The sequence below is a fragment of the Abramis brama genome, assembly GCF_963993115.1.
Source record: "Abramis brama genome assembly, chromosome: 18".
Classification (NCBI taxonomy): domain Eukaryota; kingdom Metazoa; phylum Chordata; class Actinopteri; order Cypriniformes; family Leuciscidae; genus Abramis; species Abramis brama.
Window position 1 is genome coordinate 24226652 of NC_139980.1, and position 18719 is coordinate 24245370.

At 39.2% G+C, this 18719-nt stretch overlaps 2 protein-coding genes across 5 annotated transcripts in view; one reads left to right on the forward strand and one right to left on the reverse strand.

The window, feature by feature from the left end:
• Nucleotides 1–1393: 1393 nt before the first annotated feature.
• Nucleotides 1394–14439, forward strand: ivns1abpa (influenza virus NS1A binding protein a). Its single transcript, XM_084090824.1, has 15 exons — nucleotides 1394–1616; nucleotides 6403–6667; nucleotides 6899–7024; nucleotides 7805–7974; nucleotides 8076–8151; nucleotides 8238–8411; nucleotides 8501–8626; nucleotides 10651–10758; nucleotides 11630–11756; nucleotides 11840–12067; nucleotides 12142–12263; nucleotides 12340–12466; nucleotides 12673–12804; nucleotides 12964–13137; nucleotides 13223–14439. The coding sequence occupies exons 3-15, from the start codon at nucleotides 6914–6916 to the stop codon at nucleotides 13477–13479; spliced, it is 1932 nt and encodes a 643-aa protein (XP_083946950.1). The 5' UTR covers nucleotides 1394–1616; nucleotides 6403–6667; nucleotides 6899–6913; the 3' UTR covers nucleotides 13480–14439.
• Nucleotides 14440–15708: 1269 nt separating this feature from the next.
• The window catches only part of swt1 (SWT1 RNA endoribonuclease homolog), a 31596-nt gene continuing 28585 nt past the window's right edge, over nucleotides 15709–18719 (reverse strand). For all 4 annotated transcript variants that reach the window (XM_084090823.1, XM_084090822.1, XM_084090821.1 and 1 more), the window contains exon 18: nucleotides 15709–16766. In XM_084090823.1, the coding sequence (XP_083946949.1) occupies nucleotides 16679–16766 (88 nt within the window). In that variant the 3' untranslated portion in view covers nucleotides 15709–16678. The remainder of the gene's footprint in view (nucleotides 16767–18719) is intronic.

The window sequence follows — 18719 nt, forward strand, 5'->3', positions numbered from 1 at the left end:
TATTCAGTTACTTTTGATACAGTGTGCATCTGAAATAATATAATAAATATAAACAATATATTTTAAGATCCTGCATTATGTGATGTAAAACAGCATTACTATTATTATTCTGGACTAATGAGCAGTCATGTTGCTTAGGAATGGTCTGATCATTGGTCAACACTTTAAATAGCCACAAATTACAATAATTACATCTCAACAAAGAGAACAAGCCTAATCTCTGGCCCCCTGGATGGACACTGATCTGGCCACCTGAAAGGGCCACATTGGCTTCGTGTGTAAACGGGATCTCCAGTTAAATCCTGTCCTACAGTTATGCCTACAACTTTGTTTTAAAAAAACCTGATCCGCATGTCGACGATCGCTTGTCAGTTCAGTTGTAGGCGTGGATTTGCTAACAAAGGCCAGGATGTTTCTCGAGCTTCTGTTACTGGCATTGTGCGGTCAGTGCATTACACTGGCTGGCAGTTAATGGGCAGCTTAGCACTGCCTTGGGCTCATGTGTCTATAGTCGTGCCGCTGATCCATTTATCCAATTATGATTTACAATGCTGGCTAAGGCAGAGTCTTACCTGTGCAGGAGAGAGAGGATCAGTTGTAAAAATGTGGCTCTGACATCATGCACTCCTGCATCACAGAAGAAGCTAAGCTTCTTTACACGTGGGGAAGTGAAGGAATGCATTATCGGATATGGTTATTGGAGGTCTCGACATCTAAAAGCCATAATCAGGACACTCATCATTCTCTCATTTGTGACAATATGCACTGACCAGTCACCACATGCAAAGATTAAAATCACCTGATAAAAATGCCAGTGAAAAAGCATGTGGTTCTCAAACTTTTTGCCTTTAAGGCCCTCTAAAAAAATTGTAAAGGCATTGTCCTCTGAAATTAGTAGTGTCAATAAATGAAAATAAATAATAATAATTAATTTCATAAGTTAAAATGGTATGTTCTTCATTAAAAACAACAATGTCCGAGAAGAAAAAAATATTAGAAATTCTTGTATCTGTTTTTTCACATAAGATTGAATTGTCAATTTAGGTGTTTTAGAACCTCATGTTGATTTTAAGTATTTTAACTACTTTAATATAAACAATTTTAACTAAGTTTAAGTCGTTTACTGAGACCACCTATTTTAAATAATTTTAAGAAGTTTACTGAGGCCGCCTGGTGGACCACGCCTCCGTTTGAGAACTAAGAAGACTGACTGAGCATGAAATGCATAAAGTAAATGAGATATATGCAGAGAAAGCAGGTAATTTATGCCAAAGGTTAAAAAATAACCCAGTTGTATAAACCCAGACTAGTTTTACTAGCCGTTTTCCCCCGACTCCAGGGCCTGACCTCACCTCTCTGTCCGTCGGTACTTTTCCGCAGGCGGAGCTCTACCGTGACGTCACGCGGGATACAGCTCCGTGGCTTTTGTTAAGCGCGTGCTCCAGAGTCGCTGTCAAAGCTCGCTCGCTCACCGATCTAACAATCTCGATACCCGGAACGACAGGGTTGTACGGACGCAGAAACGTGCCATATCTATTGCTTTTGCAATATCCCCAACCAACAGCTTTTAATTGACCTTAAATATGTCTACCATCGTCAACCGTCAACCAGATCAGGTAAGAATCAATCTTATCAGTAATATGACTGAAGCTTCATGTCTTCTGTCCTCCCAGGATTCTTTCATATTACCGTGTTTATTTCTAAAGATCTACAACTGATTATTTTTTTTGCTTCTACGTTGTTATGTTGTGTTACACATACAGACACTTGTATGTACTCACGCGATTGCCATATGGTGCGTTGTAATCTACTGTGCAATCGGCAACTGCATGCGTTGCTCCCATCAAGAGATAGAATCGCTCGCGTGAGATCAACGTTTGCAGTGTGCAGCAAACCGTGATTTTTTTTTTTTTTTTAAATTTAAACGTTGAGTTTTTTATTTATTAATTGTAATTTATTTTAAATGAACGAAATAAAGTAAGTAATATTTTACTACAAAATAAACGGGCGGTTTTACAGTTACAGCTAGTGTAACGTCACCAACTGGCATGGTATTGCGGGTGCTGCAATATTGCACATTCAATTCATTATATATTGAGCAACCAGCTCTACACCCACTACAATCATTTTCGTTTCATTATAAAAGAGGCTTCATAAACTCACATTTAGCTGCTTGCCTTGTAAAATTGGATTGTGCTAACCATGATTTACTGTCGTTGTCTGCTCACAATTGTAACATTTTTCCATTCTTAAAATGAAATAATTATTTATCCTTTATCATCATTAAAAAGAATAGTAACTGCCGACGAACACGCGAATGAAATTAATGAAAAATAGGAACGGGACGATTTGTCAAGGTGAAAAAAAGAGTGACCGGTGTGGTTCGTTGAAAGCAGTAACGTTAACTCGTGTATTTTGACGCAGAACATCCATTTTACCTCATCGTTGATCTTTAGTCAGGAATATGTTAAAATTACGACCAGGTCCTACTGACCTAGTTTTGGATTTTACTGTAGGCTTGGTCGAGGCGAGGGGTTCAGAAACGTTCTAGGTTCCGTATGATGCAAGCTTCATTGTGCGGGGAACGTGCGGGGAACGTGGATACGAGGCGTGTTAATGGACACGTCATGTGGCCAATCGTATCGCTCGGAATCATACGTTCTGGCCTATCAGGATTCGTGGATGTAATGGGGCGTAACCACAGAGATTTGTCCCTTTATGTTTTATCGTTTGCATTTAGCATCGATGATATTTGATTGGAATTTACATATGGTCTCATACATTTAGAAGATATTTTGTAATATATATAAACTATATATACTTGTAGTTTAAATTATTTACACACTATTCTGCGCACTGTTTTATTAAGCTGTATTTCTCTAAAATCGTACCTGTAATAATTTTCACAACCTATGTTCCCACTCCAACAGTAGCCTACATCCCATTTACCGTGTTGTACACATCAAATCTCAAGTCATATTTAACAATCCCATTTACAAGTCACAGGAATCAGCAGTTTCACTTCTCATAATGCTGTTTCCGTTCTCCACATCTGCCTATGGATGACCTAATTGTCACTGCAGTGCTTAATTTGTGAGGGAAATATATTCAGCAAATGCTGTGCTTCCTAAACTACAACCTTTCCTTGTGCATTTTGATGCATAGATTTTTAGAGAGTAGAAATAAAAGGCTGTTTTTTTGTATTGATTTTCAGAGAATTACTTGGCTGTTTAACTGCCTTTACTCCATTGCATGTTGTGGTTAATGTGAATCACACAGGGACATTTTCTATTATGGCCACTGTGAATAAAATCAGTGTTCTGTCTCTCAATTTTCAAACATTCTTTCCATACGTGGTGAAGGATTATGCAATTTTCCAGCCTGTTCTCATGTGTGAGATCACCCGGTGGCTCTGTTAGCTCACTCCTTAAATTGTGTTCTCCCATTAACCTTTTTCCATAAAGGTTAGCGTTTCATTAGAGAGGGGCAGATATAAATAAAGAAGCAAAGATATCAGCAGCTTTGCTGTCCTTTGCCTTCAGAATGTAATCTGTTCATTCACAAAGTAATTAAATAAATAAAATCTAAATAAATAAAATTCTACAAAAGTAATTATTGTAATTATTATGATGGAGCAGTCATAATGTGTTTCCTTTCCATCTTTATAATTACGAGTTTAAATTTCATAAGCTCTTCTGCTGTCTGTGGGTTTATGGAAAGAGTGTGTTTTAGTTTAGGCTGAGAGAGAGTAAATCACGGATTTTGGCAGGTGTTATCTAACCCATGAAAATGCAGCTCAGAATTTAGTTCACATCTGAATATGATTTTATGATAAATTTTTCACCATGCTTCTTCCATAGCCTCTCATGATCTTGCACAACCATTTGAACAGAATGTTATTTTTTGTTGCACACCCAATGCCCTTCCTACACATTTTGCAGACTCTACATAAGTTTATCACTGCTGTGCAAGCCATTCATGAGCTTAAAGGTACATCGGGGGATTTGGCTACAAAAAGTAGCCTATGTTGGAGCTTATTAGTTACTATAGACGTCCAGGGCCATTCATTAAAATCATTATTATTTGTATAGCATTAACAATGCCAAGGTCATGACTCATGGTCTTGATTCCTGGTAAAATTTGCTGTGAATCAATTTGCATAGAAAAATCTGGCCAATGATTAAATCTAAATGTTAGCAAGCCTGTGTGTTTCGGACACTGAGTAATGTAGTTCACTCTTTTTCTCAGAGCTGGCGGAGTTCCCAGAGAGAAAGCGTGACTTGCAAAAAGGGGTCTCATGACGAAGACCAATATAATTGTATATGTCGCTTGTGGTCATGGGCACACTATAAGCGGGTTGAACTATCTAAAATTGCATGCAAGGAACACAATGTCCTCTTTAGCCTCAGTTTTATTTCTTAGCATGGCCATAAGCAATGCATTAAGTTGTTGCTCAATCTGGGTTATCTGTTGAGTACTGCTGCAGAGTCAATAGAACAACTGTTGCTGTGTGTTTAAACCCATTCTCCTCTTTCTCTCTCGCCTCGCTGTCTGTCCCACGCTTACTGACTGAGGGGGCTGTTCTCTGCATGCCAGAGGGGACAAAAAAGATTATATGCACAAAACGGTCTTTCAAAGTGTTTTTCTGCCATCATGCATTTCAAAATCTGTCCGTCTTTTTGTCTTTTCACCCTCTGCTTTGTCAGTAATTGTATGAGGATGCTGTGGTTGTCAGCACACAATGAACAGATTTGTGAGTCCATCTGAAGCTGCGAAGTCACCGTAGGCTTTATCTGTTGTCTAACCCGTAAGTGCCCTGGTTTAAAGCGTCAGTTCCTGAATCCACTCCAAGTGGACCAAAAGCTCTCAGATTAAGGTCACTAGCTTGACACTGAACAGTTCAGACTTATCAATGAGTGGAAAGTTTCACGTTTTAAGGGTCAATGACATTTTGTTGTTTTTTACCTAAAAATTTTTTTGTATTGTCAAGATCAATACATATATTAAAATATCAGATAATTTGACTGTTTACTGACAGGACATGGTTAATTCAGGTTGTAAAATGTGGCGTACTCCCCCAAAACTAAGAAAAAATAAATAATGAAAATTAAATTAAGTGTATATATAAATATATTAAAACATTTTTAAAATACTGGAATATGTTCAATGGGTAATTTTATTAAAATTTTAACTTTTATTTGTTTGAACACATTCACTTAACGGGTTGTATTTTAATTTTATTTATTTATTTAAAGTGGAGCTTTCCTTTCGGATAATCTTATGACCCTCATGGATTTTATTAAGATCTCTTGACCTTTTTTTTTATTTTATTTTTTTATTTTTTAAGTAGGAACAAGTTTGGATTAACTTTAGATCTGAGATTAAGTGGAATAAACTTCAGTGTTGAAGATCAGACAGTTGAAACAAGAAAGATTTTGGCGAGAACTTATAATGAATCATAATTTAATGCTTCCATCTTTTTACTCATCCTTGTGCTTAAAAGTGTTTCTCCAATGCCAATTATCTTCAAGAGGAAGCATCTCTATGGAGGTAAATTAAGGCCTAGAGTTTTCCGATTACTGTTTTCAATAATCAGCCCCTGCGTAGGAAAGAGCAAGAGAGGATGAGCAGATTATCCAAAGACCTCCACTGCCTGCATTTACGCCGACTGAGGCTGAAGTGAATAAAAGGATGTGAGTGGAAAAATACCAGCAGGTTTTCATGCAAAACACAAGGATTCCACACACTGGAGCTCATTTGTTTTTCGCTTAACATTTTTCCATCCCCACACAGCTGAAGCCACATCATTGTGGGAATGTGATAAATCCATCAAAATTCCAGACCGAGTGAGTTCTTGGTTTTGTGACCATCCTCCGCCCCTAGAATTGGGCCATCTGCTGGCTGAAAAAGCATTGAAAGACCTATGGAAATTTCCGGAATTGCGGGTGTGGTAGAGCCATGTGGTTAACGGGGGAAGGACATGGAGAGAATTTGTGTTTGGGTGTTGTAGAAACGGTCTGACCAAGGGAGGCTTGATGGGAAGTTTAGAAAAGCATGTGCTGAGATTTAGGCAGCTTCTTGAATTAAGTCTGTATGAGACAGATTCTGTCCGGATTAATTTGAACTGTCTTTGCAGCAGAAGTGAAGGCTGATCCTGAATAAGGCATGTGTTTAACACCATGAAAGCAATCAGTGGTGTAAAGCTGGGTCAGTCTATGATCTGCAGCGTTTCTGCCCTTGAGCGACACATGAACCTTTCAATTCCATTGGTTCTTTTCACATCAGTAATGGATGTTGTGGCCATTGATGTTCTTAAAAATTGCTATTGATGTGATCAGTGTTCCTGATAAAATCCTGCTATGTGGCGTCATTACATCCTCTTGTTTGTTATTTGTCCTGCAGGTTATAATGCACGATCAACACAGAAAAGGTTTGAGTCTATAGCCAACGGGACACCCGAGGACTTGATTGCAGTCACTCTAAGCCTGAGAGTTTGAGTCACCTCTGACCCCCTGCTGTGCCCTCTGGTTGCCTGGCATTGCCTTTTCCATCCACTTCCAGTGAAGGAAGACTTAGGCACTCCCATTCCTGGTTCTTCTTCACTCGTGCCTTTTTACGGCTTTCCCAAGTAATCTATCTCTCCCAGACCAACGTCATTCGGTATTAGGTAAGCGCATGACTTATACATGAGACTTAGTGTTATGTAGATGGTTTTATAGTGATTATAGACTGTGGCAGCTTTTTAGCCTGCAGCAAAAATGAGTGATACATTGTATTTTTGTTATGTGCGTGGGTGATGTTTATGTAAGATGCACTGTGTGGGAAAGATATTTTGAGGTAAAATCATAAAATTGACTCAAGATTGTTTTTAATTTTTTTTTTTTGTGCTTTTGCAAAGGCTTAATTTCCAAAAATGATTCCCAACGGATATTTGATCTTTGAGGACGAAAGTTTCCTGGATTCCACCGTGGCCAAAATGAACGCCCTTAGAAAGAACGGACAGTTCTGTGATGTGAGACTTCAGGTAACACACCCTTTTTTAACCTTATTATTCTCGGTGTCATTACGAGAAGGCTGAAACATGATTCAGGGAAGAAGAGTGTGTTTCATTAGACGCAGGTCCTGGATCTTTGAATGGCCTTTAGCTGTGTGACGTTCATTAACAGACAAAGCCAAACCCTGTGTTCAGAATATTTCAAAGAATGCTTGGAAGCTTTAACAATAGATTTAATAGTTAATTATCAAGATTAATTTCCTAAAAGACTCTCTTGTTCCAAATAGAAATATTGTAAGTTGTATCTAGATATTTGTTTTGGTAGGCCTAGTTAAAGGGATATTTCACCCAAAAATTTAAATTCTGTCATCATTTACTCACCCTCAAGTTGTTCCAAACATGTATGAGTTTCTTTCTTCTGCTGGACACAAAAGAAGATATTTTGGTAACCAGACAGGTGTCGGTAGCCATTGACTTCCAAAGTATTTTTATTTTTCCTACTATGGAAGTCAATGGTTACCTCAACTGTCTGGCTACCAACATTCTTTAAAATATCTTCTTTTGTAAATGTTGAAAGAATTTAAATTTTTGGTGAAATATCCCTTTAATGATGCTGCCAAGCTATTACTATTGCTAATACTTAATATTTTGGATTTGTTCAAATTTGTATAGCAACATACTAAAACCTACTCAGAACACCTTAGCAACATTTGAATGGCCAAACATCATATCTGAAAATCCAGATTTACTTCTTTTAATTTACTTTCTGTTTGTAAATTAAAACAAATGGTGCCCTTTTTATCTCTGCAGGTGTGCGGCCATGAATTGATGGCTCACCGGGCAGTGCTGGCTTGTTGCAGTCCGTACCTGTTTGAGATCTTTAACAGCGACCTGGAACCTCACGGAATCTCCCATGTAAAGTTTGAGGATCTGGACCCTGAGGCTGTGGAGATCCTTCTCAACTACGCTTACACTGCCCAGTAAGAGACACACAATATGCAATCAACCAGATTCTACCAAATGAATGGCTTCCCATTTGTGGCGATCAATGATTTCTGATATTTAATTTTGCTTTCTGCAGGTTGAAGGCAGATAAAGAGCTGGTTAAGGAGGTTTACTCTGCAGCCAAACGGCTCAAAATGGACAGAGTGAAGCAGGTAGGCATATTAAGCATGTTTTTGTGTATTTGTGACAGGTTTACTTTAGATGAAGCCCTAACCTACTCTTTTGTACCTGCTCCCAGATCTGTGGCGACTACCTTCTCTCCAAGATGGATTCCCAGAGTGCCATCTCCTATCGCAATTTTGCCAGCTGTATGGGAGACGGGCGTCTGCTGGGCAAGATCGACAGCTATATCCAGGAGCACCTTCTAGACGTGTCTGAGCAAGAGGATTTCCTCAAGCTTCCACGCCTTAAAGTGAGCTGGCCTTTAACCTTTCGGGTCATGTACTATTCTTGATTGCGCGCTTATGCTAACCACATGCTTTCTTTTGGTCCGCTTTATAGTTGGAGGTGATTCTGGAGGATAACTTGACCTTGCCTAGCAACGGCAAGCTGTACTCCAAGGTCATCGGCTGGGTGCAACGCAGCCTGTGGGAAAATGGCGAACCCCTGGAGCGACTGATGGAGGAGGTCAGTACTGCGCTCCACTGTGAGCTCCTCTCTCTCCTCCCTCACTTCTTCCCCCTCGTAATTCATCCCATTCACAGATTTAACAGGTCCGTTCACACCAGCCATCTTAACGGTAGAGGTCGGTTGGGTTTGTTCTCTTTGGCTTCCATATATTTTTTTTTTGTTTGCTCTCCCCCTTTACCCACAAGTCACCCCGCGCCTTTAAGAATATACATTTAGGTACAGAACGGGGCTGTTACACCCTCCGCAAAGGGGAGTGGGTAGTCCAGGTGAGCCAATCTAAAAGCCTCCTGAATGTTCAGTGCTGTGCAGTAACTGCAGCTACTCTTGTCTGCTCGCAGAGAGTGACATGGCATGTTGCCGTCCAATGACATCTCTCTCTTCTCTAAGCAGGTGTGTGAGTGTGTGAGTGAGTGTGCGTTCTTTGGGAACCAGCACTAACAATTCTTCCTCCCCACTGATTTATCTCTCCTTAGGTTTATTAGAGCAAACATCAGCAGGATTCTCACAAGACTGAAGAAACCAAGACTGGGGGCCTCCAGGGTAATGAGTCAGTGAATGAAAGAAAATAACAAAAGAACAAGAGGGAGCCATGGTGAAACAAGTGCTAGGCTCCTGTCTGTTAATCAAATGCACTCACCAACAGTACACAGTTCATTTAAAATGACACTTCAGATCTCTAAGTATCAATGCGTTGAACACTTCAAGACATTCACATATTAAGTCCACCTCACATACGACACCTCACACAACACAAGTCATATGTAAGTGCATATGCATGCATTGCAAAGTAAATCAAAGCATGTTACACAGTTGTTCATGATAACTGACTAAAATGAATGGTTTATGCCACTAGGGCATTTTACATTTACACAGTATACATTTGAATACTGATTACGTACCGATGAAAATAAAGGAAGAGAGCCATCGGCTTCATAATGGCACCTACAATGCCTTTTCTTCTAAAATAAAGGAAGTGGAAACTGAGTGCAGCTTAGAGGGATGTTCTCAAGTCGCTCTCAGTTCCTAGTTCCTTTTAATCTGCTTTTGGACACATTCCCAGTAGGGATGGGCACAAGTACTCAAAAGTGACAGCTGCAATAATTGCATTACATGACTTTTTTTCTAATTTCAGAACATTTTACAGCAATCGGTATTAAGTAAACTACAAGAAGCTACTATAGCTATACACAGATGGCCTCATTTGTAATTTTTTTGATTTTCAGCGTTACATACTGGTCCTAATCAGTTGGTATCAGCACTGTAGGCAGTCGTTCAAGGGCAGCTCCTTAAAAATGTAATACTCATGGTGCAAGACACTTAAAAACTGCAACTGTGCTGTACTCACTTAATATATCTGTCGAGTACCCATAGACAAAAATACCGAAATGCCCATCCCTAATCAACACTGATGCAGTTTTTTTTTGTTTTGGTTTTTTTACTTATTTCAATTTATTATACTACTTTATTTAATTTCAGTGGATTTTTTCAGTTATTTGAACAGAATTTTGTATTTAATTTGGTTTTGAATTCACTTTTCTTTAAACTTGAAGACGATCCAAGATTTTTTTTTTTAAATGAGGGACTCATTTTTTGAGCTGTTAAAGTTGAAAACAGCTAACCAGTGTTGACCTGGAGTTTATGTGATGACGTCTGATTTGACTAACCCCCTCAGCTGAGAAGATGGCTGCAGGATGACCCCCTGAACATGCACTGATGAAGCTTGTTTGTTTCCTTCTCCAAACTTAAATGAAGGTTCCCAAGATGCTTTGTGGCGAAAGTATTGTGATCCACATTCTGCTGTTTTCAGTGCAGTGAAAAGTCCCGAAGATCTTGTGAAATGATCCACAGCAACACTGTGTTCATATTCTTAAAGAAGCTTTTTTTTTACCAGCATCTTGCAGCGAACGAGCGCTATGGTCCTCCCCTTCTTAACTTTTCTTCCTTCCCTGACCCACGTAGTTGGGTGTTCTGTTGTCATGGAGACAGCCACATGGGTTTTGTTGTCGCTGTGTGTTTTGCAGGTGCAAACGCTGTACTATTCGGCCGATCACAAGCTGCTCGATGGGAGCCTGCTTGACGGGCAGGCTGAGGTGTTCGGCACTGAGGATGACCACATCCAGTTTGTGCAGGTACACAACCAGCGCCGAGCTCTTCTCAGGCTGGACCGCAGCAGACCCGTAGCGAATGCAGGATTTAAGTGTAATGCTAGCAGAGCAGCTGCTTTGTTGTGCTGGGCTGTTGAGTCTGAGCGTTTTAAGGCTGAAGAGATCACGGTGTGTCCGTGATGAGTGTGTGGATTGGGTTTTAGTACTGCTTATAGTGTGGCTTTACATTGGGATGAGATTAAAGTAGATAAATGGTCAAAGGAATATTCCAAGGTTCAGTACAAGCTCAGTCAAAAGCATTTGTGGCATGATGTTGATTATCACAAAAACTAATTTCCACTAATTTCCCCAAAAAGAGAAGCAAAAATGGAGGTGAATACTCACTTCCAATAGTATAGAAAAAATGTAAACAATATGCATGTTAACATGATTTTAATGTGACAAGAAAATGACTAATCTTTAAACGTTTTATTCTAAATACTAATCTTCTTCGAGTTATATCCAACTCTGTTGCCATGACAAAGTAATGGCTAAAATGCCTGTAAAAATGAAGATTTAAACCCTTACAGCTCGAAGAATCAATGCATGTCTAAAAGTGATAAGCTTCATATTTGTTTTAAATCCTTTAAAAATGGGCCCCATTTATTACAATTGTTAGTACCTTACCAAAACCTAATGGTTTGAGTCAAAATGATTTTTGTGGTAATCAACATTATGCCGCAAATGCTGTCGACTCCGCTTAACTTTCATAGAACCGGGAATATTCCTTTAACCTGATGTAGCCTGCATCTGATAAGTTGAGTCGGGTTTACGCCTAGACGGGTCTGGGACTGTGTGAGGTTGTATGTTTGTGGACCATGGGCTCGGAGTCTGTAGCTGCACTGTGCCTTTGCAGAAGAAGCCCCTACGTGAGAACGTACACCGACAGCTGAGCACCAGCTCCTCTGGCAGCCTCTCCCCCGGATCTGCCAAACATTCCTGCAAGCAAGAGTGGAAATACATAGCTTCTGAGAAGACAACCAGTAAGTTTGCACCTTTGATGTGTTCATCAGATCGTTGAGACTTCTCTGCGGTCCCTTCAAGTTATTTTTTCCTCTCCCCACAGACAATACATACCTGTGTCTGGCTGTGTTGAACGGCATGCTGTGCGTGATATTTCTGCATGGGCGCAGCAGTCCCCAGGCCTCGCCCTCGTCCACACCTTGCCTAACCAAGAGTCTGAGTTTCGAGGGCCAGCCGCTGGAAGAGGAACCTGAGAAGCTGATGGCACCCATGCGATATGCTCGCTCCGGCCTGGGCATCGCTGCTTTGAGCGACCGACTCATCGCTGCAGGTTAGTGGACAGCACAAAAGAAACTTCTGAATGTCTCTCTTGCCTTCGTTAAGCAACTCTGATCTGTTATTCAGGAGGCTACAATCGGGAGGAGTGCTTGAGGACTGTGGAATGTTACGACATGAAGACTGACAGCTGGACTTTCATTGCTCCAATGAGGACTCCACGTGCTCGGTTTCAGATGGCCGTGCTCATGGTGTGTACATGGTCAAATGTGTATTAAGTAGTAGTATTTGAAAGTGCTGTGAAATAACTTGTTTTTATCCAATCAGGGTCAGCTTTACGTGATGGGTGGGTCCAACGGCCATTCTGATGAACTGAGTTGTGGAGAGACGTACAACCCCAGTGCCGATGAGTGGACTCAAGTGCCAGAGCTCAGGACCAATCGCTGCAATGCAGGTAAAAACTTCACTTGTAGCATTTAAAATGTTTTTCATTTATTTAGATAAAATACTATAGCTTATTGGCCATAACATAAAACAAAAAAAATGATCTATTGGTTTTAGCCAGAATCTGTGCATCCCTTCAAGAGATTTTGAATTTGTCCATTCAACACAGAGAATACAGTACGTTTAGATTCATCAATTATTGTTTTCTTTCTTCAGGTGTCTGCTCTCTGAACAACAAGCTGTACGTTGTTGGGGGATCAGATCCTTGCGGACAGAAAGGTCTGAAGAACTGTGACGTTTTTGACCCCGTGAGCAAGGCCTGGACCAGCTGTGCCCCTTTAAACATCAGTAAGTCATGTTGACGTCAAAAATATCCCTATAATTGCTTCCACAGGGGTTTCTGGCACTTAAGAGATCACAGCTTAAGCATACAGCAGGGATTACACTGATAAAAAGCCAGATGGATCTGCAGAAATGGTTCTCAATGTTATTTTCGTGCATCTACAGGGAGGCATCAGGCTGCCGTGTGCGAGTTGGATGACTTCATGTACGTGATCGGAGGAGCAGAATCATGGAACTGTCTGAACAGTGTGGAACGCTACAACCCAGAAAACAACACTTGGACCCTTATTGCCCCAATGAACATAGCCCGCAGAGGAGCTGGAGTGGCTGTCTATGAAGGTAAGCAAAGGACAAATTGCCAGTATATGACCATTAAGCTTGCATATGGTGACTGATTTTTATTTTTTGTTGTTGTCTCTCTCAGGTAAACTCTTCGTGGTGGGCGGCTTCGATGGCTCTCACGCCCTGCGTTGTGTTGAAATGTATGACCCCGCCCGCAACGAATGGAGGATGCTGGGGAGCATGAACTCGCCACGCAGCAATTCTGGTGCGGCCGTGCTCAATGATGTCATCTACGCCGTTGGCGGCTTCGATGGAAACGACTTCCTTAACTCAGTTGAGGCCTACAACCCTAAAACAGACGAGTGGAGCCCCTGTGCCGATGCCTTCACCAATTCCTAAGAGTCAGGGGCCGGGGAACCAAATGGGGACGGGGGGTTATCTCACTCAAACTAACAGGCTTAGTGACGTAATCGTGCTTTGTGATGTCCTGTATGTATGCGGGAGGGTGGGCGGGTGGGTTTTTGAGGCGTGAGGGTGGTCTCGTTGGGTTCTTCTTCACAGGAGTCACCCATGAGGCAGATTTTTCTTACAGTGTTCGGGTGGGGGAGGTCCGTTGGGGGTTGCTTAAAGCAACATTAAGCCTTTGCATATTGCATACTTTATTTTTTGTTGTTGTAAATATTGTTGTTTCTCTCTTTTTTTTTCATTTTAAGAAGAATGCCAACATTTATTGAACACTGAGTGTACCTTTTTGAGTTGAGTAGTTTTGAATTTCTCAATAATTTTTAGCGAGTTGAAGACAGGATTGATTGGTTGAACCCATTAAGGAAGTGATTTTTTTTCTTTTCTTTTTTTGCTCACCTCATTTGAAGCTCCATGCTTATACAAAGCCTTATTTTACAAAACATTCAAACACATGGCTTTCCTTTTTGTATCATTAGCCATGACGTAGGATTACTGTACCAATCTTTAAAGATTGCCTTTTTTATATTTTTGATACACTGCAACGTAACCAATAGATAGATGGATGAGCTAGCAGGCACAAAACACCCATGAGGTAATGAACTCTAACCAGTGCCAGTTTAGTTACACTCACATGTGTATAGTCAACCACGCTTCAGTGCTCTTGCTCATTAGATCTTTTGTTACTATTTCTTTTGTTTGACTGATTCAAACAAGTGAGACGATGCTCATGTCTTTCTTGATATATTCTCTGTGTTTAGCAATTGGAAGCAACAAAAGAGTTTTTTGGTTCTACGGTTTTGTTTTTTTCCTCAATTATTTGGCGGATAAAATTCTGTACTACATTTGTTATGAGCTGATATTTCCTTACTAATAAAACCATTTCAGCCTGTGAAATTATTTTGGTTGGTGTCTCTAGAAACAGTATTGAAAAGGTCTCTTTAACTTGGATTGTGCATTGAGGATGTTTTGCACATTTTATCTGACTTTGTGTAACATGATTCTGGTAGGATTACACAAGTGTTTAGTTTATAAGTGGGTTTAGGATCAGATGAAGGGAAACAAGGCAAAAGAAAACTGGATAATTTATTATCAGTCCATTTATTTCTCTTCTTATCCAACAATCCAACTCCCACACTCCATTCACAAATACTAACCTGTTTTAATCCTAGACAAATCACATTAGTCGTGCTGGCAGGTCTACAGGAGGGATTATAGGTCTTTTCTGGCACTTTATACTCAGGTCAGTCATGAAGTCACTGCAGTAACCCTTTGGTACTTGCTTGTGGTTTCTACTGAGATGAGGAGGATTGAAAAAACTAGGAACTCCGGAGTGTCTCAATAATTGATATATTTAAATATTTACCAAAAGAACCAAACACTTTATGAGTTTTTTTGCATTACACTGCACTGCATTTTCCCTTATTTTCCTATGTAAGCCCCCTAATTTGGTGTTCAAGCAGCAGCATAATAGGGTTGTCATCCCTGTATTTGAGTCCTAGGTACAATTACGTTCACACACCGTTCGGTTGTATACTGGAGTGACACACGCATTCTATAACCACACTCGTAGATTTTTAGGAAGCACAACTGTAATTTTGGCTTTTGTGTGAATGGAACTGTACAGGACAATTTGGTAGTCTGCAAGCATTTTCAGTAGGATTAGGACTATAATCTTTTGGTAACACTTTACTGCTTAACGCCTTTATATATGCCTTATAAAAGTTTTTTTTCAATGCATTAATTATGCCTTGTAATGCACCTTATAATGCATTGTATATGGTCTCATGAATAACTAACCACAGTTATAATAAATTCTAATAATTATGTTACTCCTTTAGAATGTATAATGCATTAAAACACATGACAAACAAGCAATTTCAGATGTATCTGCAAAGATTATAACGTACATTATGCCTAAAAGCTTTAAGTAAAGTTTTACCAATCTTGTTTCTTGCCCATATTGTAATTGTCTTTTGAACTCAGTTACCTATGAACACACAGCCATTATCTTGCTTACGTCATTGAACGTAGGTGTAATCTCAAGACGGATATTATTATCACTGTTCCCATAATCCTGTAAGGCCTCTCAAGCTGTGATGTCACCGTTCTGCCTCACAAACCAGAAACCCAGATTTATATGTGACAAAAAAGGATGACACATCATTGATGATCAAATTCTTTAATCAAAATGCAAATATATGTAAAGGAAAATATTCTTTTTGAACTATTCACAATATAATACAAATATTACAATATCAAAACTTACACCAAATAAAACCAGAGTATATTAATAATAAAAAATCGGTTGTAAATTATACTACTGAGGTTCATGTTGGTGCTGGTATTGCATGTGCAGGACTAAAGATTTATAATGAGAATAAAAAAATATAGCAGCTTATCAGACCTAAACAGTCTAAGCATCGCAATTCACTGACTTTGTAACAAAATGTACCTTCTTAGAATCATGGAACAAATGAGTGGATTTCAGAATAGTTTCCAGAAGGGTGCCTAGACTGATGCCCAAGAAAATTGGCTTATCATGACATGGCTCGATGTTGCACTCACTAATTACTGAGAGCCTCGGAGCAATGAATGTGGTGTCAGACAGTGTTATGAAGTAATACCTCCGTTCTCTCTGAACACATAACCTGTTACCACAACAGTGTGGGCGTTAGAAAGACTCGCATCAGAATTTGAACATATGGCAATTCTACCTGAATAAAACACCAAAACCACCAACAGACCTATAAAAAAAATTTAATCATCAATAAAAGAGTTTATTTTTCCCAGAAGGGAACACATTACTTATAAAGTAAGGTAAAATAATCAATAAATAATCCAAATAGTTTAATACAATTATTGAAAGCATGAACTAGAACACAGATGAATTCTTGTCTATATAGACTGTTAGCCCTTGATGGCAAGTTACTTTTGCATAACATGTCAGGGTCACGTGACTGATGCACTGACTCTGCTACAGGATGTTACAAGGACAGATAATCAGTGGGTTGGTACAGCTTTGGTTCCTGCAGATTATGACTCAGCTACCAAAAACCAGGTCGGTCCAAAGGAATCCGGACCAATAGCAAGTAGACAGTTGGCTGGGTCCAAACACGGAAAGTGGGGTGTTAAATCAGGGCCAAGAGCTCAGAGCAGCAGCACAGTGATCTAGATTTGCATATAGCTCAGACAGCTGCGCACCACCCACACACAGCTTCTCCCTGAGGACAAACAGACACACATAAGTCTTCTCTATCTTGTTTAGAAAATTTTCTATGATACATTTTGTTTGGAACAACATGACTGGGAGTATTTAATGAACATTTTTGTATATATATATATACATATATATATATATATATATATATATATACATATATATATATATATATATATATATATATATATATATATATATATATATATATATATATATATATACACACACTTATAACTTTTGTGTGTTCCACTTAAATAATAGCATTTGGAATGACATGAAGGTGAGTAAGTGATGACAGTTTACTATTCCTTTAAGGATCTCTTTTTGATAGAATGGTAAGCAGAGCAAGCGATAAAGATTTGATCAGCGTAAACAGTTGTGAAGTGTCCCTGATCGTCCCTGCTGTTTCACTTCACACAGGATAACTTCCACTACATTGCCTAAAGTTCCAAACAGGAAGTGGATGTCTCATATGCAGGAAGTGAAAGAGGTCAAGAGAAGGTGGCTGAAAAAATGACTTTGCAGAATAAACAACATTATAGAATAAATAAAGCAATTCATGACCTCTTTAACACAAGGCAATCTCAGTGAGCCACGAACTTCATATATATATATATATATATACACATGAAATGCTTGTCTGACTAAAACAAAGTTATTCTCAATGTTTAATACTAGCGTGGTTCATGGGAAAGGAAAAGGATTTAAACAATTGCAGAGATCTCTGAGTCAGTCACACCCGCCCAGCCCGCTCTCTTTCCCTGGTACTGAGGTTCTTGACTGACTTCTCATCTCTCTCATTCTCTATCTCATCCCTCTCTTTCTTGCAACCTGTTGCTGCTTGTTGCCTTAGTTTGTTCACATCTTGTGTTCCCCAATGGATGTTACATAACTAAATACCAAAAGGAAAAGAAAGAAAGAAATAAACAAAGGATTGCATGCACTTGTTCATTCCCAGAGCACACCCTCACCGAGCTGATTTAGGTAATGAAGGGTATGGTGGAAATGAAGAGCAGGGGCCAGTTGCATAAAATGTTGTATAAAAGTTGCATAGCCATTATGTTAAGACAGTGTCTTAAGAACTACAGTAGTATGACCCACTAGCAGTTAATCAAGGGATAGTTAGTCTTACTTTTCGACATCAAATTAGGTAAATGTACGTTTTTATGTAACTGACTTAAAAAAGAAATGAACAGTCTTATAGAAGAAATTTCGATGACTAACTTGTAAGACTAGTCTAAGCGTTTTATGTAACCAACTCCTGGTCTGGACTTGGAATGTTGTCTTTGCTCATTTGTTCAGAAATTATAGTTCTGACAATGCAGTTAGAGCCAAGGTTATATATTATATAAAAACTAGGTTATATATCTACCTTTTTCCTTACAAGCATTTTAGATTATGGGAGGCACTTCCGGTTTGGGGAAGCTCCACTCAAAAAGATTTCAAATCATAAGGTTGCGCTACAAATAATCATTATACGTCAGTTTGACTGAATGAGATGTAAAATTTCCTTCATGTTCAGACTTCAAGAGAACAACAAAACGATTGGTATTTTAATGTAACGTGGCATAACAAGAATATCTATGATGAGCTCTTTTCAGTCGCTGCATTCTTTTCCTCCTGATTATTTTCTTTTTTCTTTTCTGCTGCAACAGTATTTAAAAGGACAACATATACTGCTCATTTGTGGTCTGCTCTCCTGATTTATTTACAATATATCCCATTAATAATTTACTGGAATGCACAAAGAATCTCTTGTTTTTCTCCCCAAATCCTTTCGTCTCTTTCCGGGCTTGTTGCTGATGCACATATGCTTTAAAATAATTGTCTCCCATTTTCACTTCTAATCCCTATTAGCAGTGTTTACTGGAATGTTTCTAAAGCAGGTAAATGTAATATTTATTGTCTGTCAAAATGACGAAAATCACTTCGAAATATTATCACTCAATGTTCT

Bases quoted from the DNA above. Each gene is read 5' to 3' on its own strand.
- ivns1abpa (XM_084090824.1), top strand. From the start codon at position 6,914: ATGATTCCCAACGGATATTTGATCTTTGAGGACGAAAGTTTCCTGGAT. The intron at 12,264-12,339 runs GTGTGTACATGG...TTATCCAATCAG, and splicing joins TTCAGATGGCCGTGCTCATG to GGTCAGCTTTACGTGATGGG. The intron at 12,467-12,672 runs GTAAAAACTTCA...TTCTTTCTTCAG, and splicing joins GACCAATCGCTGCAATGCAG to GTGTCTGCTCTCTGAACAAC.